This window comes from Dermacentor variabilis, chromosome 9 (assembly GCF_050947875.1).
Source record: "Dermacentor variabilis isolate Ectoservices chromosome 9, ASM5094787v1, whole genome shotgun sequence".
NCBI classification, from domain to species: domain Eukaryota; kingdom Metazoa; phylum Arthropoda; class Arachnida; order Ixodida; family Ixodidae; genus Dermacentor; species Dermacentor variabilis.
This window is the reverse complement of record NC_134576.1, coordinates 49,494,555-49,510,334: the sequence shown is the minus strand read 5'-3', so window position 1 is coordinate 49,510,334 and position 15,780 is coordinate 49,494,555. Positions and strand designations below refer to the sequence as shown.

The window sequence follows — 15,780 nt, the reverse complement described above, 5'->3', positions numbered from 1 at the left end:
TATTTCTATAGAGGTCCTCAGCCACTTCAACTATCTCATCCGTATTTGTAATGACGTTGCCGGCTTTGTCTCTTAACGCATATATCTGATTCTTGCCAATTCCTAGTTTCTTCTTCGTCGCTTTTAGGCTTCCTTCGTTCCTGAGAGCAAGTTCAATGCTATCTATGTTATGCTTCCTTATGTCAGCTGTCTTACGCTTTTTGATTAACTTGGAAAGTTCTGCAAGTTCTATTCTAGCTGTGGGGTTCGAGGCTTTCATACATTGGCGTTTCTTGATCAGATCTTTCGTCTCCTGCGATAGCTTACCGGTATCCTGTCTTCGGAGTTACCATCGACTTCTATTGCACACTCCTTAATGATGCGCACTATATTGTCGTTCATTGCTTCAACACTAAGGTCCTCTTCCTGAGTTAAAGCCGAATACCTGTTGTGTAGCTTGATCTGGAATTCCTCTATTTCCCTCTTACCACTAACTCATGGATGACAGTTTCGCATGAAAGTTTTTTGACTATCAGCTCAGCAGCGACCTTTTTTGTGTCGTTCCACAAAAAAGAAAACCATTGTCTTTGGTGTTTGCGTGAAATTATGTGCTGTCTTCCTTACCGTTATAACAGGAGGCTACCTGTGCTAAATTCAGCTAAGCAGAATGCAAGAACGTATAGAAAAGGTATATACATTATAGGTGAGCCCTTTCGAACCCTTTCTTGAGGCTAAATGCAGCAAATTATCGCTTTAGTACGGGCTAAGTGCTCCGTTCTATTCGTTCCCAAATTTTCATCTTCATAATCCTTTATTAGCACTTAAAGACTGCTGTTCGGGTTTTATATAAGGGGGAGCGTAAAAAAGCAAAAGGGAACACAAGGAAAATATAACATACACTAATCTTAACAGTTCACAAATATACAAATGCAACATATGTTATACAAGACAAGGTCTTGCCAGAGACTACTGCAACCACACAAGGCTCCAAGAAAAGTACAGCTAAAGGGTAAGTAACATCTGTCTTCCTATACATTTTATTACGAGGTCACCTCTGCTAATTTTCTCCTGATATTGAAAGCCAAGCCTTTTAGTGGGGCTGTGCGTCATACATTAGCTGTTTTGAACTCTTTTGTAGGCTCTAAGCAGAAAGTTATTGCAGGATACTGTGGTCGATATCACTGCACTGCCTCCTTAGTTCAAGCTCACACTGCGTGTTAAAGGCAAACGACTTGGAACGCTGCTAATAAGCCGCAGCAGCGGACGCATTCGTGACATCCTTCAAAGCACGTGATTCAGTGTCTACTCCCGCGCACAGCTTAAGATCATTACTCAGGGGCGTCATTCGCAAGACTTAAGGCATTGGTCAGTGTTAAAGAAGTCGCGTAAAAAGTTTTGTTTTTTAGGATTGAGGGGACTAGCACAGCAATTACCAGGTTTCAATTGTGCTCATTGTTATTTACAGAAATTTTCTGGCTCTAGATGTGCTGCACACTCTCAGACAATTAAGCGGCCAAAAGCCCCGCGAAAATGATCGGTAGTACGTTCAGTAAGATAATGAGCACTTTGAGATCCAACGCCTCATAAATCAAACCATATGAGCTATGGGTCAGTTGCTGGTCGTTATTGATGCGGAAACGTCAAATCCGGAGCATCCGTCCGGAGCAGCAAAAGGACACATGAATTCACATTGGCTGCGACGCCACGTAACGAGCGCGCACCTAGACGAAGCAGAGCGGGGAAAGGGTAACACCTGCCGGTGCACTAGCGCGCCAGTTGTTGCGTGAGGGGCGGGTGCCTTGTCGCGCACGGCGTCGAAGGCATGCCGCGCTGGCATCGCAAGCTGCTGCCGCTCTGCTGGCTCGGGCAGCACGTACCACTGTGGAACATTACTCGCAGCGCAGAAATCGAGGGACCGTTGAGTTGTTGATTTGAGTGGTTGTAGGCTACTGGTGGTATTAGCCTTGCAGCTCTGCCGTAGCGACACTTAAAATAAATAAATAACATAAATCAGACACAGACCTCAAAACTACAAATGGTCACTCCTAAGTTCACCATGTGGAGGCCAAATCCGTGTCCAGCAGGTAATATAAAAGGAGGCGAGAGACCCACTTCCTACGCAACTGGTTCCTGCGCGGGAAAACAATTTCCCGAAGAGAACTGTGAGGAACTCCTGTCTTCTTGAGGGACCCGAATAACACACTCCTTTCCGCGTTATACAGAGTACAGCACATAAGGTAATGTTCTATGTCAGCGCACACCACACGTTGAATATAATGGAGAAAACGCCAGGCCAGTCTTATAGATCCTCGCAGGGTACGAGCAGAGCCTGTGCGAATGCGGAGCAGTGAAGTGGCTCGGTTTCTTTTGAGACCCTTGTTCACACATGGCTTGTGAGGTGAGCTCCACAAAGAACTGAAGTGGCACAACACCGCTTCTCTGAAGAGTCTCTTGTCCTCTTGAGGCACTGTTCTCAATTTATTTCCAGACAGCGCTCTACGGACGAGGTTGTCCGCCATCTCGTTGCCTATGATACCTATGTGCGAGGGTACCCATTGGAAACGTATGGAGAAGCCTTTGATATGGAGATTGTGCACCGAGCGCAGGGAGCTAAGCCATAAGGCATCAGTAAGGAATCCCTGCTCTAATTTTTGAAGGGCAGATTTTGAATCTGTAATGATGACAACAGGTTGAGGCGTACAAAACTGTAGCTTCTTTAGAGCTGCCTCAATGGCAACGCTTTCGGCCGTTGCGGAGGGCACGACTGCAGTGAAGTGAACAGACCAATCATAGTTCAGAGAGGGAATGTGAAAAGCAGCTGCACTAGATCCTTTGACCTTGTCAACAGAGCCATCAGTAAAAATTTGAAGATGACGTCCATATTCAGTCTCAAGATGTTCCAGTACCAGCGAACGCGTTGCCGCCAAAGGAGAACTCCGCTTAGTGCGAACGTGAGGAATTGTGAATGAACAGTCGAGGCTCTCGAATGACCAAGGTGGTTTCAACTTCTTAGTTCGACCTCTAGCGTCAAGACCCAGGTAACCAAGAGTATTTAGTGCCAAGTAAGCTCGTGACTCAGATCTCTTTCGAAGGCGCTGTAGAAGGGCTCGCCCGGCTACCGTCTGTTTGAGGCGGCCAATTTGAATCAATAACCTTTGTGAAGCGACTAGGTTAAGAGGTCTCGATAGAGACTCATAAAGTGACTGCATTGATAGTAGCTGCCTGCGGAAAGCCAAGAGCCCTCCTTGGGCCGTTTCTGTGCAAAACCTCAAGTCGTTCCAGCTGTGATATGGAGGGGGAAATTAATGGGAGCTGTTACATTATTCCACTCGTCACCAGTGCACCATGCAACCTGATCATTGAAGAAGGGTGATTTTCTCATTGCTCACTTGCAACTCTAGGGATCACATTGAGACGCGAAAATAGCGATGTCACAACCGAGTACACAGCTCGTCGCCACTGTAGATGGTAGTAAATAATGACACACAAAAATCGCTTGTGCGTCAATTGACGAAGGCAAGATTGATCAAGGTCTATCTTCAGCCGCGCATACCGTCTTCCTCTACCTGGAAACATGCTGAAGCCGGATTTTTCCACCGAGAGGGTCAACCCGGCATCTTGAAGGTAATTTTGAACTGAAAGTAATGCCTGTCGAGCTATCAGAGCTAAATGCTTTTGTTGATATCCGGTTAACCAAAGACAAATTTCGTCCGCATATACCGACATGTGGACATGCCTGCAATGTCTTTGCACTTCAGCATGAAGACCAGTCATTACAACTATAAGGAGCGTTGGGGAAAGAACACTTCCCTGAGGTACACCTCGCGATACCGCCCTTTCAGTGCTTGTGGTACTTCCTAACCGCACTTGAATTTTACGATCACTGATAAATGAGTGAATGAATCGCAAAAGATAGCCCTGCACGCCCATGGCCTGCAAACTATTTAGTATTGAGCTCTGAAAGACATTATCATAAGCCTTTGATACGTCTAGGAAAATAACTAGTGTTGAAGGGCTGAAAGCTCTATGATGTTCAATTTGGCTTATCAAGTCCAAGACGCTATCTTGCGCGCTTAAACCTGTTCGGAATCCAGTAATGCATGTTGGCAGAGCCCTTCTATCTTCGAGCCACCAAGATAAACGCTTACTTGCCAGCTTCTCCGTGAGCTTAGCTACACACGACATTTTTATACAGGACGATAAGAGGCCAAGTCTGTCATTTCTTTGCCGAGCTTCAGCACTGGGACAACACAAGCCACCTTCCATGAAGAGAGAACGTCGCCAGTCGCCCACACTCGAATGAAATAGCTTAGGAGCATCTTCCGGTGTTCCAGAGGTAGGTTCTGCATCATCTGGTTTGTAATGCCGTCAGGACCTGGTGCATATCGACGCCGCAGGCTGCTGAGTGCTGTCTGTAGCTCTCGAAGTGTGAACGGGGCGTGCATTACCGACGTAGATGTTGCAGGCAAAGCGCAGGGATGAATTCCTGAACTTGCAGTTAGAAATGCATCTGCGAATTCCTCCGCCAAGCACACGAGAGGTTTCTGCTTGATAGTCCTTCTTCCGCATCAGTTGTCGCTCCGCCTTTCTGCGCGCTGCGAAAAGGTTCCTCAGTTTTAAATGCGGAGTCTGAAAATGAATAGGCATCCTGACCGCTGCGGTAGCAGCCATATTCCCAGAAATCCTTTTGTCTATCACATTACCAGAAACACATGCAAGTTGCTCCCTGTATTTGTCGCAATTAACAACAAGACTAATTTTAGAGCTGCGCATATGGAAGTCGGCAGTAAACACAAAGATGGATAGTGCAGTTGACCGCTTCACGCGGACGTCAAGTGAGTGCAATGTTAGGTCTATAGATGTGGCTGGGTCTGGAGGCCGGAAGAAAGTGGGACTTCCGTCATTGGCCCAGCACAGGTCCAAACGGTCGATAACTTCTGGAAGTTTGCGTCCGCGGGAGTCTGTGTTTCTGTTACTCCAGACAGAGTGATGGGCGTTGAAGTCACCGCAGATAATCTGAGGCGCTGGGCAACGGTTACAAAGCTGTTGGAGAAACAAGAACATTGCTACCTTCTTCCGCGGAGACACGTATGCGGATGGAACAGAAAGAGTTTGGAAGCCAAGCCGTATCCTCACAGCCGCTACCTCAATACTATCGGTGCAAAGATCGGTAACGTTCAGAGCCACATTAGGAATCTCTCTTCGTATGTAAAGGGCAGCACTTCCTGCGGGAAATGACTTTATGCTGCAATTCTTGTGGGTGACCTATCCAGTCAAAGATTTCCCGCTTGGTAGGCCGGCCTCCGAGAGGGCCAATACTGGAACACACGTATCTTTCAAAAATAATTTAAGTTCTGCTACTCGACTTATGATCACAGCGCAGTTCAATTGCATAATAAGCCGCACTTTTCGGTGATTTTTAGTTGCACGAGGTTGAAGAAGACTAGCCAAATTATAAGGTAAAGGTCGCTGCGAAGGCGGTAATCATGAACTTTATTTATTTTATTTATTTATTTAGTCATACTAAATAAATAAACCCTCACTTGAGGGTCGTTACAGGGAGGGTCGGTAATTGAATTGTACATAGAACAAACACTGAATATCATTTGTAGGAGAACATTTGTAATACATAGAACATTTGTAGAAAAAAAAAACACACAGCTACATGCAAGGAACAAATATAAGCTATACAGTGTGAGCGAAATACTTATCAAGGCCAACCTCAAAATCACTCATAGCATTTTTTTGTACCACATCATTCGGTAATTCATTCCACATTTTAATAGCGTCAGGAAAGAAAGAAAAGCGGAATAAGTCTGTTCGAGCTACTATTGGTTGCACGAATGTGCTGCGTGTTGTTCGTGGTAACCTTTTGTGAAAGAGCGTCAAATAATCATCCTTGTTTATTTTCACATCTGCGTTTAGTATATGAAAAAGCAATTTGAATTGCTGCTTCTGCCTTCTTGATTCCAGTGGTTCCAAGTTACATATTTTTAACATTTCAGTTACCGAGTCACGTCGTCGATATTTAGAGCAGATAAAGCGAACTGACATTCTTTGAATTCGTTCTAGTTTATGTTTTAAAACCTTTTGATGGGGGCTCCACACAGCACCAGCGTATTCTAGGCTCGGACGGATATATGTCTTATATGCAATCAACTTGACTTCTTTCGTCGCCTGGCGTAATTTCCTTTGCAAGTAGCACAACTTCCTGTACGTTGATTGACAAATATTTTCAACATGAGGACGCCAGTTCAATTTATCTGTTATGGTTATACCTAAATATTTGAAGCTACATACTTTTACCAGTATATTATCAGCAATATTATATGTGAACGAGATCACTTCCTTTCTTTTTGTTATGTGTGTGTAAGTGGTTTTTTTTAAATTAATTTCCATACCCCATTTTTGACACCATGAGCTTAAGTTTTGCAGGCACTGGTTGAGTTTAAATTGATCTTCCCTGCATGTTACCGGACAATAAATTAGGCAATCATCTGCGAAAAGCTTAATTTTTACAGGTGATCGGACAACCGCTGAGATATCATCAATGTATAGCAGAAAAAGTAGTGGCCCTAGTACGGAACCCTGCGGCACGCCCGAATACACCTCACGATTTCTTGAAATAGTATCTGCCACTCTGACTGCTTGTTGGCGATCAGTTAAATACGCTCCTATCCAATCGAGAACATCCTCACTAAGACCGACATTGCGAAGCTTGTAGAGCAGTTTACGGTGTGAAACTTTGTCAAAAGCCTTCGCAAAATCTATGCATATAACATCGACTTGTACACAGGCATCTATAGCAACACAGAAATCATGAATCGTTTCTATCAACTGCGTTACAGTTGAAAGGCCACTGCGGAATCCATGCTGAAACGGACATAATAAGTCATTTTGTTCCAGAAATTGTCTGATGTATTTTGCCACTATATGCTCAAATATTTTACAACACACCGATGTGAGAGACACAGGCCTATAATTGCTCAACATTGTTCTATTGCCGCCTTTGAAAATTGGGACCACAATTGCTCTACGCCAGTCTTGAGGTAGCGAGTGGCATTTTAAAGACTTCTGAAATATAATTACTAGGTAATACGACAACCACTCCGCGAATCGTCGCAGAAATTCATTCGGTATACCGTCAGGCCCACATGACTTTTTCGTGTCCAGAAGCAGCTGATCAAATATGCCTTCTCGGTTAATATTGATATTACCAGCTTGAAGTGGAAATGTAGGAGCCGATTCATATTCTTTGTTATCATCCTGGTCCGTACAGAACACTGACTGGAAATATCGATTGAATCTGTCAGCGATATCAGGCTTTTCCGTAATTACTTCCGTTCCTTCTACAATCTGTTCAATTCCTTCATTCGCTTCCTTAAAAAAACAGCCAGAACTTTCGTGGAGAGCTCTTCAGAAAGTTAGTGAGGAAAGTAAAGGAAAGAACGAGCTGTAGAAAGTTCTTCAGGGTGCCAGTCCGCATCGCTTGAACATATGAATGCAGGACTCCAAACAAAACTCGCAGAGGGTAGGACAGATCCTGATTTTTGATTTTGCTGTACGCACTGCCTCACAACTTCAACAAAAGTTGCGGACTGTGACCCACTCTTGGTCACTGCAGCTGGTTTCTTCATCTCTTTTGAGGCGAGGAAATGTCCTCCATATTGTCGAGTCTGGCTGTGATCTGGTTGCTGAGGAACTTAGACATCTTTTGCTGAAGCAGATCGAACAAACAACTAACCCACATTAGTTGTGGGTTTTTAGTTGCACGAGGTTGAAGAAGACGAGCCATATTGCTTTGGCGTCTTGCTAGGCTCAGGTGGCCCACCGACGTTGCTTGTTACCACGCTACGAACTTTCGGCTCTAACGCAGGGAACTCAACTTCCGAATCTAACGTCAGGAACTCGTCACTTCCAGGTATCGGCTCCTCAGTAGGTTGTGGTTTGGGACCACTAATGAAGGACACTCGATGGTGTAAGGTGTTTAGACGGAAGGGGCAGCCACTGAAACTCGCTGTATGGTCACCACCACAATTAGCGCAAACAAAATCTGCCTTGCAGGCTTTGTAATCGTGGGCGCCACCGCATCGTTTGCAACGTTGATCATTGATGCAAACTTTGGCTGCATGCTCAAAGCGTTGGCACCTAAAGCATCGGGGCGGAGTTTCAATGAATTTTTTGACTGTATGCTTGGTAAAACCGAAGTCAATTTTTTCGGGGCGCTCGGTGTTTAGAGTAAAAGTTATCACGACAGAGTTAGTAGGTTTCGCTGTCCATTCCTTTTCTTGAGTCTCCACCCGGCGCATCAGACCTTTCACGTGTAGAACACCTTGCGGTTTCAAGTAGTCAAGAAAGTCGCTTCTCGAATACCACATTGGTACTCCCCTAGTAACGTTGTGTTAGTGATGTAGGAGTGGGACAACCGGGCTTTAACTCTTATGTCACCAATCTGAAAGCACAGGAGAAGAATGTCAACTTGCTCTTCCGTTGCGATATCTAGATAAAGAGCACCTTGCGTTTTGAAGCGGCTGCGAATCTGAGCAGATTCCAGCAGTACTTTAAGGGTTTCGAAGAGCCTGATAGGGTTCCGCTCTCTCAAATCAACACCTTTCTCGGTTGGCAAAACTACCACTGGGATTCCAACTGTTCTTTGCTTCCGATTACTCACCACCTTGAAGCCGTCGCTGTCCACTTCCGCCATATCAGCCACTTCCTTGTCAGGGTCGACGATAGTGTAGATGATGACGCACTAGACTGCTTATCGTCCCCGATGTCTGGCAGCTTCACGCCTTGCGAAGGCATAGCCGCCTCCGCCTCGCTAGCTTCCTTCGGATGGCGCTGTCCCTTTAAAGATGCAGGCGCCGGAGCAGCCGTACCCTTCCCATAGGGACAGTACCGCTTTAAAGATGCGGCCGTCTTCCAAGGATATAAATAACTCACTTAATTAATAGCAAAACCTATGCAAAAATTACAGAGCTGAGGTGACAACAGATCGAACAGCGTCGTCTTCCTCTTCTCACTCCCACTCAGCGGCGTCCAATTGCAAAATAATGCTTTCACATTCCCAACTCGCAAGAAGTGCTCAGGTGTGCTGAGATTTATTTAATTACTGCGATATAATTGTACCACTTTCCATCAACCTGGAAACGCAACCGGCGAGAGTGCGCTGCGAGATGAGTGGCGCACAATTGGTGGAAAAGTAAAATAGTGACCGCGATGGTGTGAACTTTGGTGGTGCAACAAATTCATCCATGCTTTGATATGAGGCAATTTTTAATTTTTCAAACCTCTTGTCGAATATTCTTAACAGGTCGATGTTTTGCAAGACGCAGTAGTGACGTTTCAGGGCTGGTCGGCGAGCTCTGTCATGTTAGCGAAAGAATTATTGAACGAATATGGACTTAGCTATGTACACTGGCAAAGAATCGCACTCCTCTTGAGAAATCATGAGATTTTACCAACAATGAAAGTGGAATCGTAAATCATTATGTTAATAATTGGTAACTGTGTTAAAGAACGAGACAGCACAGCACTACCGAATTAGGCGATTAGTTGAGAAGTACACACAAAGACGTACAAAAACCGTCAAGCATGATTGTTATTATAGCAAGCGAATAACCGAGCGGTTCTAGAAAAGGTGTTGACTTTATTAAAGTAACAATTTGGTTGAAGGTGCCTACTGTTTGGAGTGAGGACAGTTACGTTAGATTAGGTGAGGTTAGAATAGCAGCCTTTGACTGACTCAACGATTTGGCGCAACCGTAGGCACGCCTGAAGAAGGCATGAAAGTTGTCCTTCGCCTGCCGACGCGATCATTATTACTAATATCATATTCATATCATATTATATTCATATATATACATATCATATTCATATTCATATACGATCATATCATTACTAATATGGATGAGATAGTTCAAGTGGCTGAGGAGTTCTATAGAGATTTATACAGTACCAGCGGCACCCACGACGATAATGGAAAAGAAAATAATCTAGAGGAATTCGAAATCCCGGAGGTAACGCCGGAAGAAGTAAAGAAAGCCTTAGGAGATATGCAAAGGGGGAAGGCAGCTGGGGAGGAACAGGTAACAGCAGATTTGTTGAAGGATGATGGGCAGATTGTTCTAGAGAAACTGGCAACCCTGTATACGCAATGCCTCATGACCTCGAGCGTACCGGAATCTTGGAAGAACGCTAACATAATCCTAATCCATAAGAAAGGGGACGCCAAAGATTTGAAAAATTATAGACCGATCAGCTTACTGTCCGTTGCCTACAAAGTATTTACTAAGGTAATTGCAAATAGAATCAGGAACACCTTAGACTTCTGTCAACCAAAGGACCAGGCAGGATTCCGTAAAGGCTACTCAACAATAGACCATATTCACACTATCAATCATGTGATAGAAAAATCTGCAGAATATAACCAACCCTTATATATAGCTTTCATTGATTACGAGAAAGCGTTTGATTCAGTCGAAACCTCAGCAGTCATGGAGGCATTACGGAATCAGGGTGTAGATGAGCCATATGTAAAAATACTGGAAGATATCTATAGCGGCTCCACAGCCACCGTAGTTCTCCATAAAGCAAGCATCAAAATCCCAATAAAGAAAGGCGTCAGGCAGGGAGATACGATATCTCCAATGCTATTCACAGCGTGTTTACAGGAGGTATTCAGAGACCTGGATTGGGAAGAATTGGGGATAAAAGTTAATGGAGAATACCTTAGTAACTTGCGATTCGCTGATGATATTGCCTTGATTAGTAACTCTGGGGACCAATTGCAATGCATGCTCACTGACCTGGAGAGGCAAAGCAGAAGAGTGGGTCTAAAAATTAATCTGCAGAAAACTAAAGTAATGCTTAACAGTCTCGGGAGAGAACAGCAATTTACAATAGGCAGCGAGGCACTGGAAGTCGTAAGGGAATACATCTACTTAGGGCAGGTAGTGACCGCGGATCCGGATCATGAGACGGAAATAATCAGAAGAATAAGAATGGGCTGGGGTGCGTTTGGCAGGCGTTCCCAAATCATGAACAGCAGGTTGCCATTATCCCTCAAGAGAAAAGTATATAATAAGTGTGTCTTACCAGTACTAACCTACGGGGCAGAAACCTGGAGGCTTACGAAAAGGGTTCTACTCAAATTGAGGACGACACAACGAGCTATGGAAAGAAGAATGATAGGTGTAACGTTAAGGGATAAGAAAAGAGCAGATTGGGTGAGGGAACAAACGCGAGTTAATGACATCTTAGTTGAAATCAAGAAAAAGAAATGGGCATGGGCAGGACATGTAATGAGGAGGGAAGATAACCTATGGTGATTAAGGGTTACGGACTGGATCCCAAAGGAAGGGAAGCGTAACAGGGGGCGGCAGAAAGTTAGGTGGGCGGATGAGATTAAGAAGTTTGCAGGGACGGCATGGCCACAATTAGTACATGACCGGGGTTGTTGGAGAAGTATGGGAGAGGCCTTTGCCCTGCAGTGGGCGCAACCAGGCTGATGATGATGATGATGATGATGATGATGCCGACGCGGCCCGCAACTAGGTCCGATGAGATCACACGTCCTTTGCGTTGGCGGTGAGAGTTCAACCACCATCAACTTCTGGCCACCGACGATCTCGAACAAGACCGAAATAGCCAAAGAAAGCTATTGGTTTTCAAATAGACACCGTCGACAGGATTGCTTATCGTAAGCTATGTTAATCGCGCTTTTAGTACCTGACACGAGCACCAACACACAACCATAGCGGTATCTCGTAAGGATCATCTGTACATTCTAAACGCTCTATCGCACTCAACCTGTATACCGAATTATTCGTTTTTCTTTTGTGACTGCCGCGGTCTCAAAAACTTGCGCACCGTGTTATGACTCAGATATGCAGACTTTACACAAGGCGAGCGATTTTAGTGCTCACAGCAGCTGCCCGAATAGACCCGTTTTAGTTGAACCCCACATACGCTTCCGCTGCTCTCAGATTTGACGCACCGAGACACTGCAAGGAACGGCGTAGTTTTCGCATTTCTTGATAAGCGCGTCTTGCCGAGACGCGAGCGACTACGCTATCAGCCCGGTTGAGAAACGACCGAAGTCCCAGGTGGACGCGGGACGAGTTGCAACATAGTGCGCGCCGTCTTCGATGCGGCTGCTACTCCACAAGATCTGGTTGGAAAACAAAGCATATCCCCAGTATTCTAATCGGTCATGTATCACCGCTTCTAGTCCACCTCAGCAGAGTCCGCGGCCAGTTAAAGTGCTTGTGCTCTGCCAACGTAAGTTCTAGGCTAATTAGAGTATAAAAGGTGATTGGTCCGGACGGAAGTGTTACCTTCGGCTGAGTATTGATGATGTGATCTGCAAAAAATTAGCTAAGACTTTCAGGTTTTATTCTAAAACCAGCAACACAAAGACGCACGTGGACCACGTATCGATACGGCAAAATTTGCAAACTTCTGCAGTTTCGATAGGAACATACCTTTCTTGCTCATGTGAAGGACATTTTTGCAAACGGTTAGATCGGAGCGAATGCAGCGGTTCTCGTTCTTTTGCCAGCGTGAGTCCTGTGCGCATGCCCATCAGCGTTTCCGCTAAGCGATTGTGCGGAAAGTGCTAGCACGTGCTCGTCTGACCGGAGCGGGCGGTAAGCGATGTACTGTAGCACTCTTGTAAACAGTGCAGAAGTTTTGGCTGTCGGCATCTCGCATTTACCTGTGGGATAACGGTGATGCTCCTTCGCAGCTTGCGGAGGGGAACGTCGGCGATATCCACGCCATCAATGAGGACGCGACCCTCTGAGGCTTTGAGCATGCGCAGAAGTGCGAGCACCAGTGACGACTTCCCCGCTCCTGTGCGACCCACCACTCCTACCTGAAAGCGTACGCGTCAAACCACTGAAATCGAGCCAAATCTGCTTCATTTTCTAAAAGAAGTATGGCTAAAAGAAGGCAGGCTAACAGTTCCATTCACAACGCTGACAAAGGCCTAGGACACATTGTAAATGCCCGTGGTAGGAATGAATATATCATTAGCGATCATAATTATTTCTCAAACATTCTCAGGTTCTTTTACAAAGTATCGTACACTTTCGTTTCTCATAGTAAACGACGTGAAAAATAAACGTTGCAATACGTTGTGTTTATCCACTTCTAACTAACTATATAGAAAAAACCATAACGTCAGAAGCGATCTGTCGAATAGTGTCGAGGATAAAGCAATCTGCAATGCAAGAAGTGTAGCGAAAGCCCGTATTGCTGAAGTCACGTTTATTTAAAATATATAGTGGACATTCTGAAGTACGCAAAAGAAACAGAGACGTGTCCTCATCTGCCTTTCTTATTTTGCGTCCACGCCCCCCCCCCCCCCCCACTCCCCTCGTCTGTGTGCCCTACAATTGTACTGCAAAAGGCCACACCAATATGCCCGCACTTCAGAGGAAGCTTTAGCTCGGGCCCAACTCCGACGCGGCCTATTCAAATACATGTACAACGCAAGAACGTTTTTCTGAGGTAAGCCCTGGACCGAGTTTAATGAGATTTGTTGCACTTGAGAGAGAAAGTTAAATTCTAGTGACTGTCGGAAGCGTAATTTCGATTTAGGACATGAATTTTGTTGGAAGAATTTTCAAAGATGCGGAAGTTTGAAAAAAAATAGAAGCACGAAGTTTGCAAATGTATAGCTATGCATCAAGAAAGATATAGTGGTTCTGTAAACGGAATCCATTAAATAAATAAAGGCGGAGAAATTCGGTGTGTCATTTTACATCTTACGTGAACTTCTTACGTTTTTTACAAGGGTTCTGCAAAAGCTGTATTTCCGTACTAGAAATTTTCTTGAGATTCATGTGTGACATGTCAATAGTGTCCGCTTTAGATGTTCTATTGGATGCAATACACATAATTGTATTGTCATTTCTCGTTCCTCAGTTACACAGTTGTAAACTCAATAGTTTCGTATTTTGAAAATTTTTGATTTTTGCCAAATTTTTAATAAATGCTTTACGACCTAAATAAAAAATTCTAAACAACAGTCACCACATTTGAAGTTTTTCTTTTAAATTGAACAAATCTCATCAAATTTGGTGCAGTGGTTGCCGAGAAAAACGAATTCTGCTTCTACGTGTATTCAGATAGGAGCACCCGAGCTAAACCTTCCTCTTACGCCCTAGTTAAAATCTTTGTGAGACTTGCGCTGCTTCGGGAGTGTGTGATGGACAATGTCTTCGGTAGTGGCGCACCTTTCTAAGATTCTTGCTTGCTAAGGTCACTCATGAGCATGATGACGACGCAGTGACGACGATGGAATGATGAAGAAGGAATGACGTGAATGGAACAACCGAAGCTGTGGGACGACGTCGTGACGACGATAACATGGTCATCCTGAATCGTTCCTTATGACATAACGGTGGCAGCGAGACGACAACGGCTTGAGCATAATGGGATGACGACGACCAGTGTACGACAACGATCGCATGACGACAATTGAATGAAGATGCTGGACATACGACAATGACACGACCAGGACGTTAGGAAGTGGACTGTATGACAACGGATGCATAATAGCGACTGTCGGACGACGATGAAATGGCGACACTAGCGTGACTAGGGCAGAATAATCACTATTTAATGAAGACAACACGTTTATAAAGAATTATGAAGAAGGAACGGCGTCGATAGTGTGACAAATGCGCTGTGACGACAACGGCGTGGTGACAATGTGATTACTTTCCGAACCGATAACGGCACTAAATCACAGCGTTCATGACGATGGCATGAATGCCGACAATGGCGTGACGAAGTTATAACGATCACGACAGAACGACCACGATGGCACCACGACGAAGGAATGAGAACGTATGCATGACGACGACGGCATGGCGAGAATCAAACGACGAAGCTGGAGTGACGACGGGGAAGCGACCACTACGGCCTCACTACGGCATCATGATAGAGAATGAATGACGACGGTATGATGTCACTGGCAAGACGAAAGACGGATCACAAACATGGGATGACGAGGATGCAATTTACCACCACATTAGCATCGCGGCCAGGTGACGCTGTCGCTATAGCTCTCTACCGAAAAACTATAGCTAAGCTAAACGACAACTAGGTTCTCTGGACCTGCGCAGAAGACGTGACGACGGCTGCATGACCAAACTCATAATGCGAAGGCTGCATGAAGATGATGAAACGGCCACGAGGGCCTCTCGCCCACGAGCACATGCGTAGTGACCTGATCTGGTCGATAACTTCGGTCAATGGGTCTGCGTAAAAGTGTAGATAGGTACGCAGTGTCAAAACGCGGAAGGAGGCAAAATATGCTAATCGCATTAAAATTAACGTGTAACACTAGCACAAAGGAACATAAAACACCTAGATTATACCACTAAACAACGTGAATGTCTGCATTAAGGTGAAATGCATTCCTAACAGTGTTTCTTTAAAATGCTCCCAAAGTTTGATTTGGTTACATGTAATGAGCATATTGGGTTTTAAAGATTTGAACTAGCATTGCATTCGAAAACAGTGCGCGGATCAAGGTTAAGGACAATGAGTAAGTGAAATAGTAGCTTGCGATAGAAGGAAGCGGAATTTTCGGAAAACTGCCGTGTCCAGCACGGGAGTACTAAAATCAATTGAGTTACCGCACTCGTAAAAAGACGGAATTACATTGCATATTTCCAGGGTAAATTTCTCCCCTAGAACCTACCAGCAGAACGTACCAGCGTAGGAGTCATTTCTGCAAAACAATCACCTGATGAAAATTGTTCTTTTGTGTTGAGGACAGATAAG

General features: G+C 44.8%; 1 protein-coding gene across 1 annotated transcript in view; it reads right to left on the bottom strand.

Annotated features, from left to right (window-relative positions):
• Positions 1-15,780, bottom strand: part of LOC142558345 (ATP-binding cassette sub-family C member 2-like) — a 144,838-nt gene that overhangs the window by 13,977 nt on the left and 115,081 nt on the right. Inside the window, exon 25 of the mRNA XM_075670490.1 lies at positions 12,698-12,856. Within this exon, the coding sequence (XP_075526605.1) occupies positions 12,698-12,856 (159 nt within the window). The remainder of the gene's footprint in view (positions 1-12,697; positions 12,857-15,780) is intronic.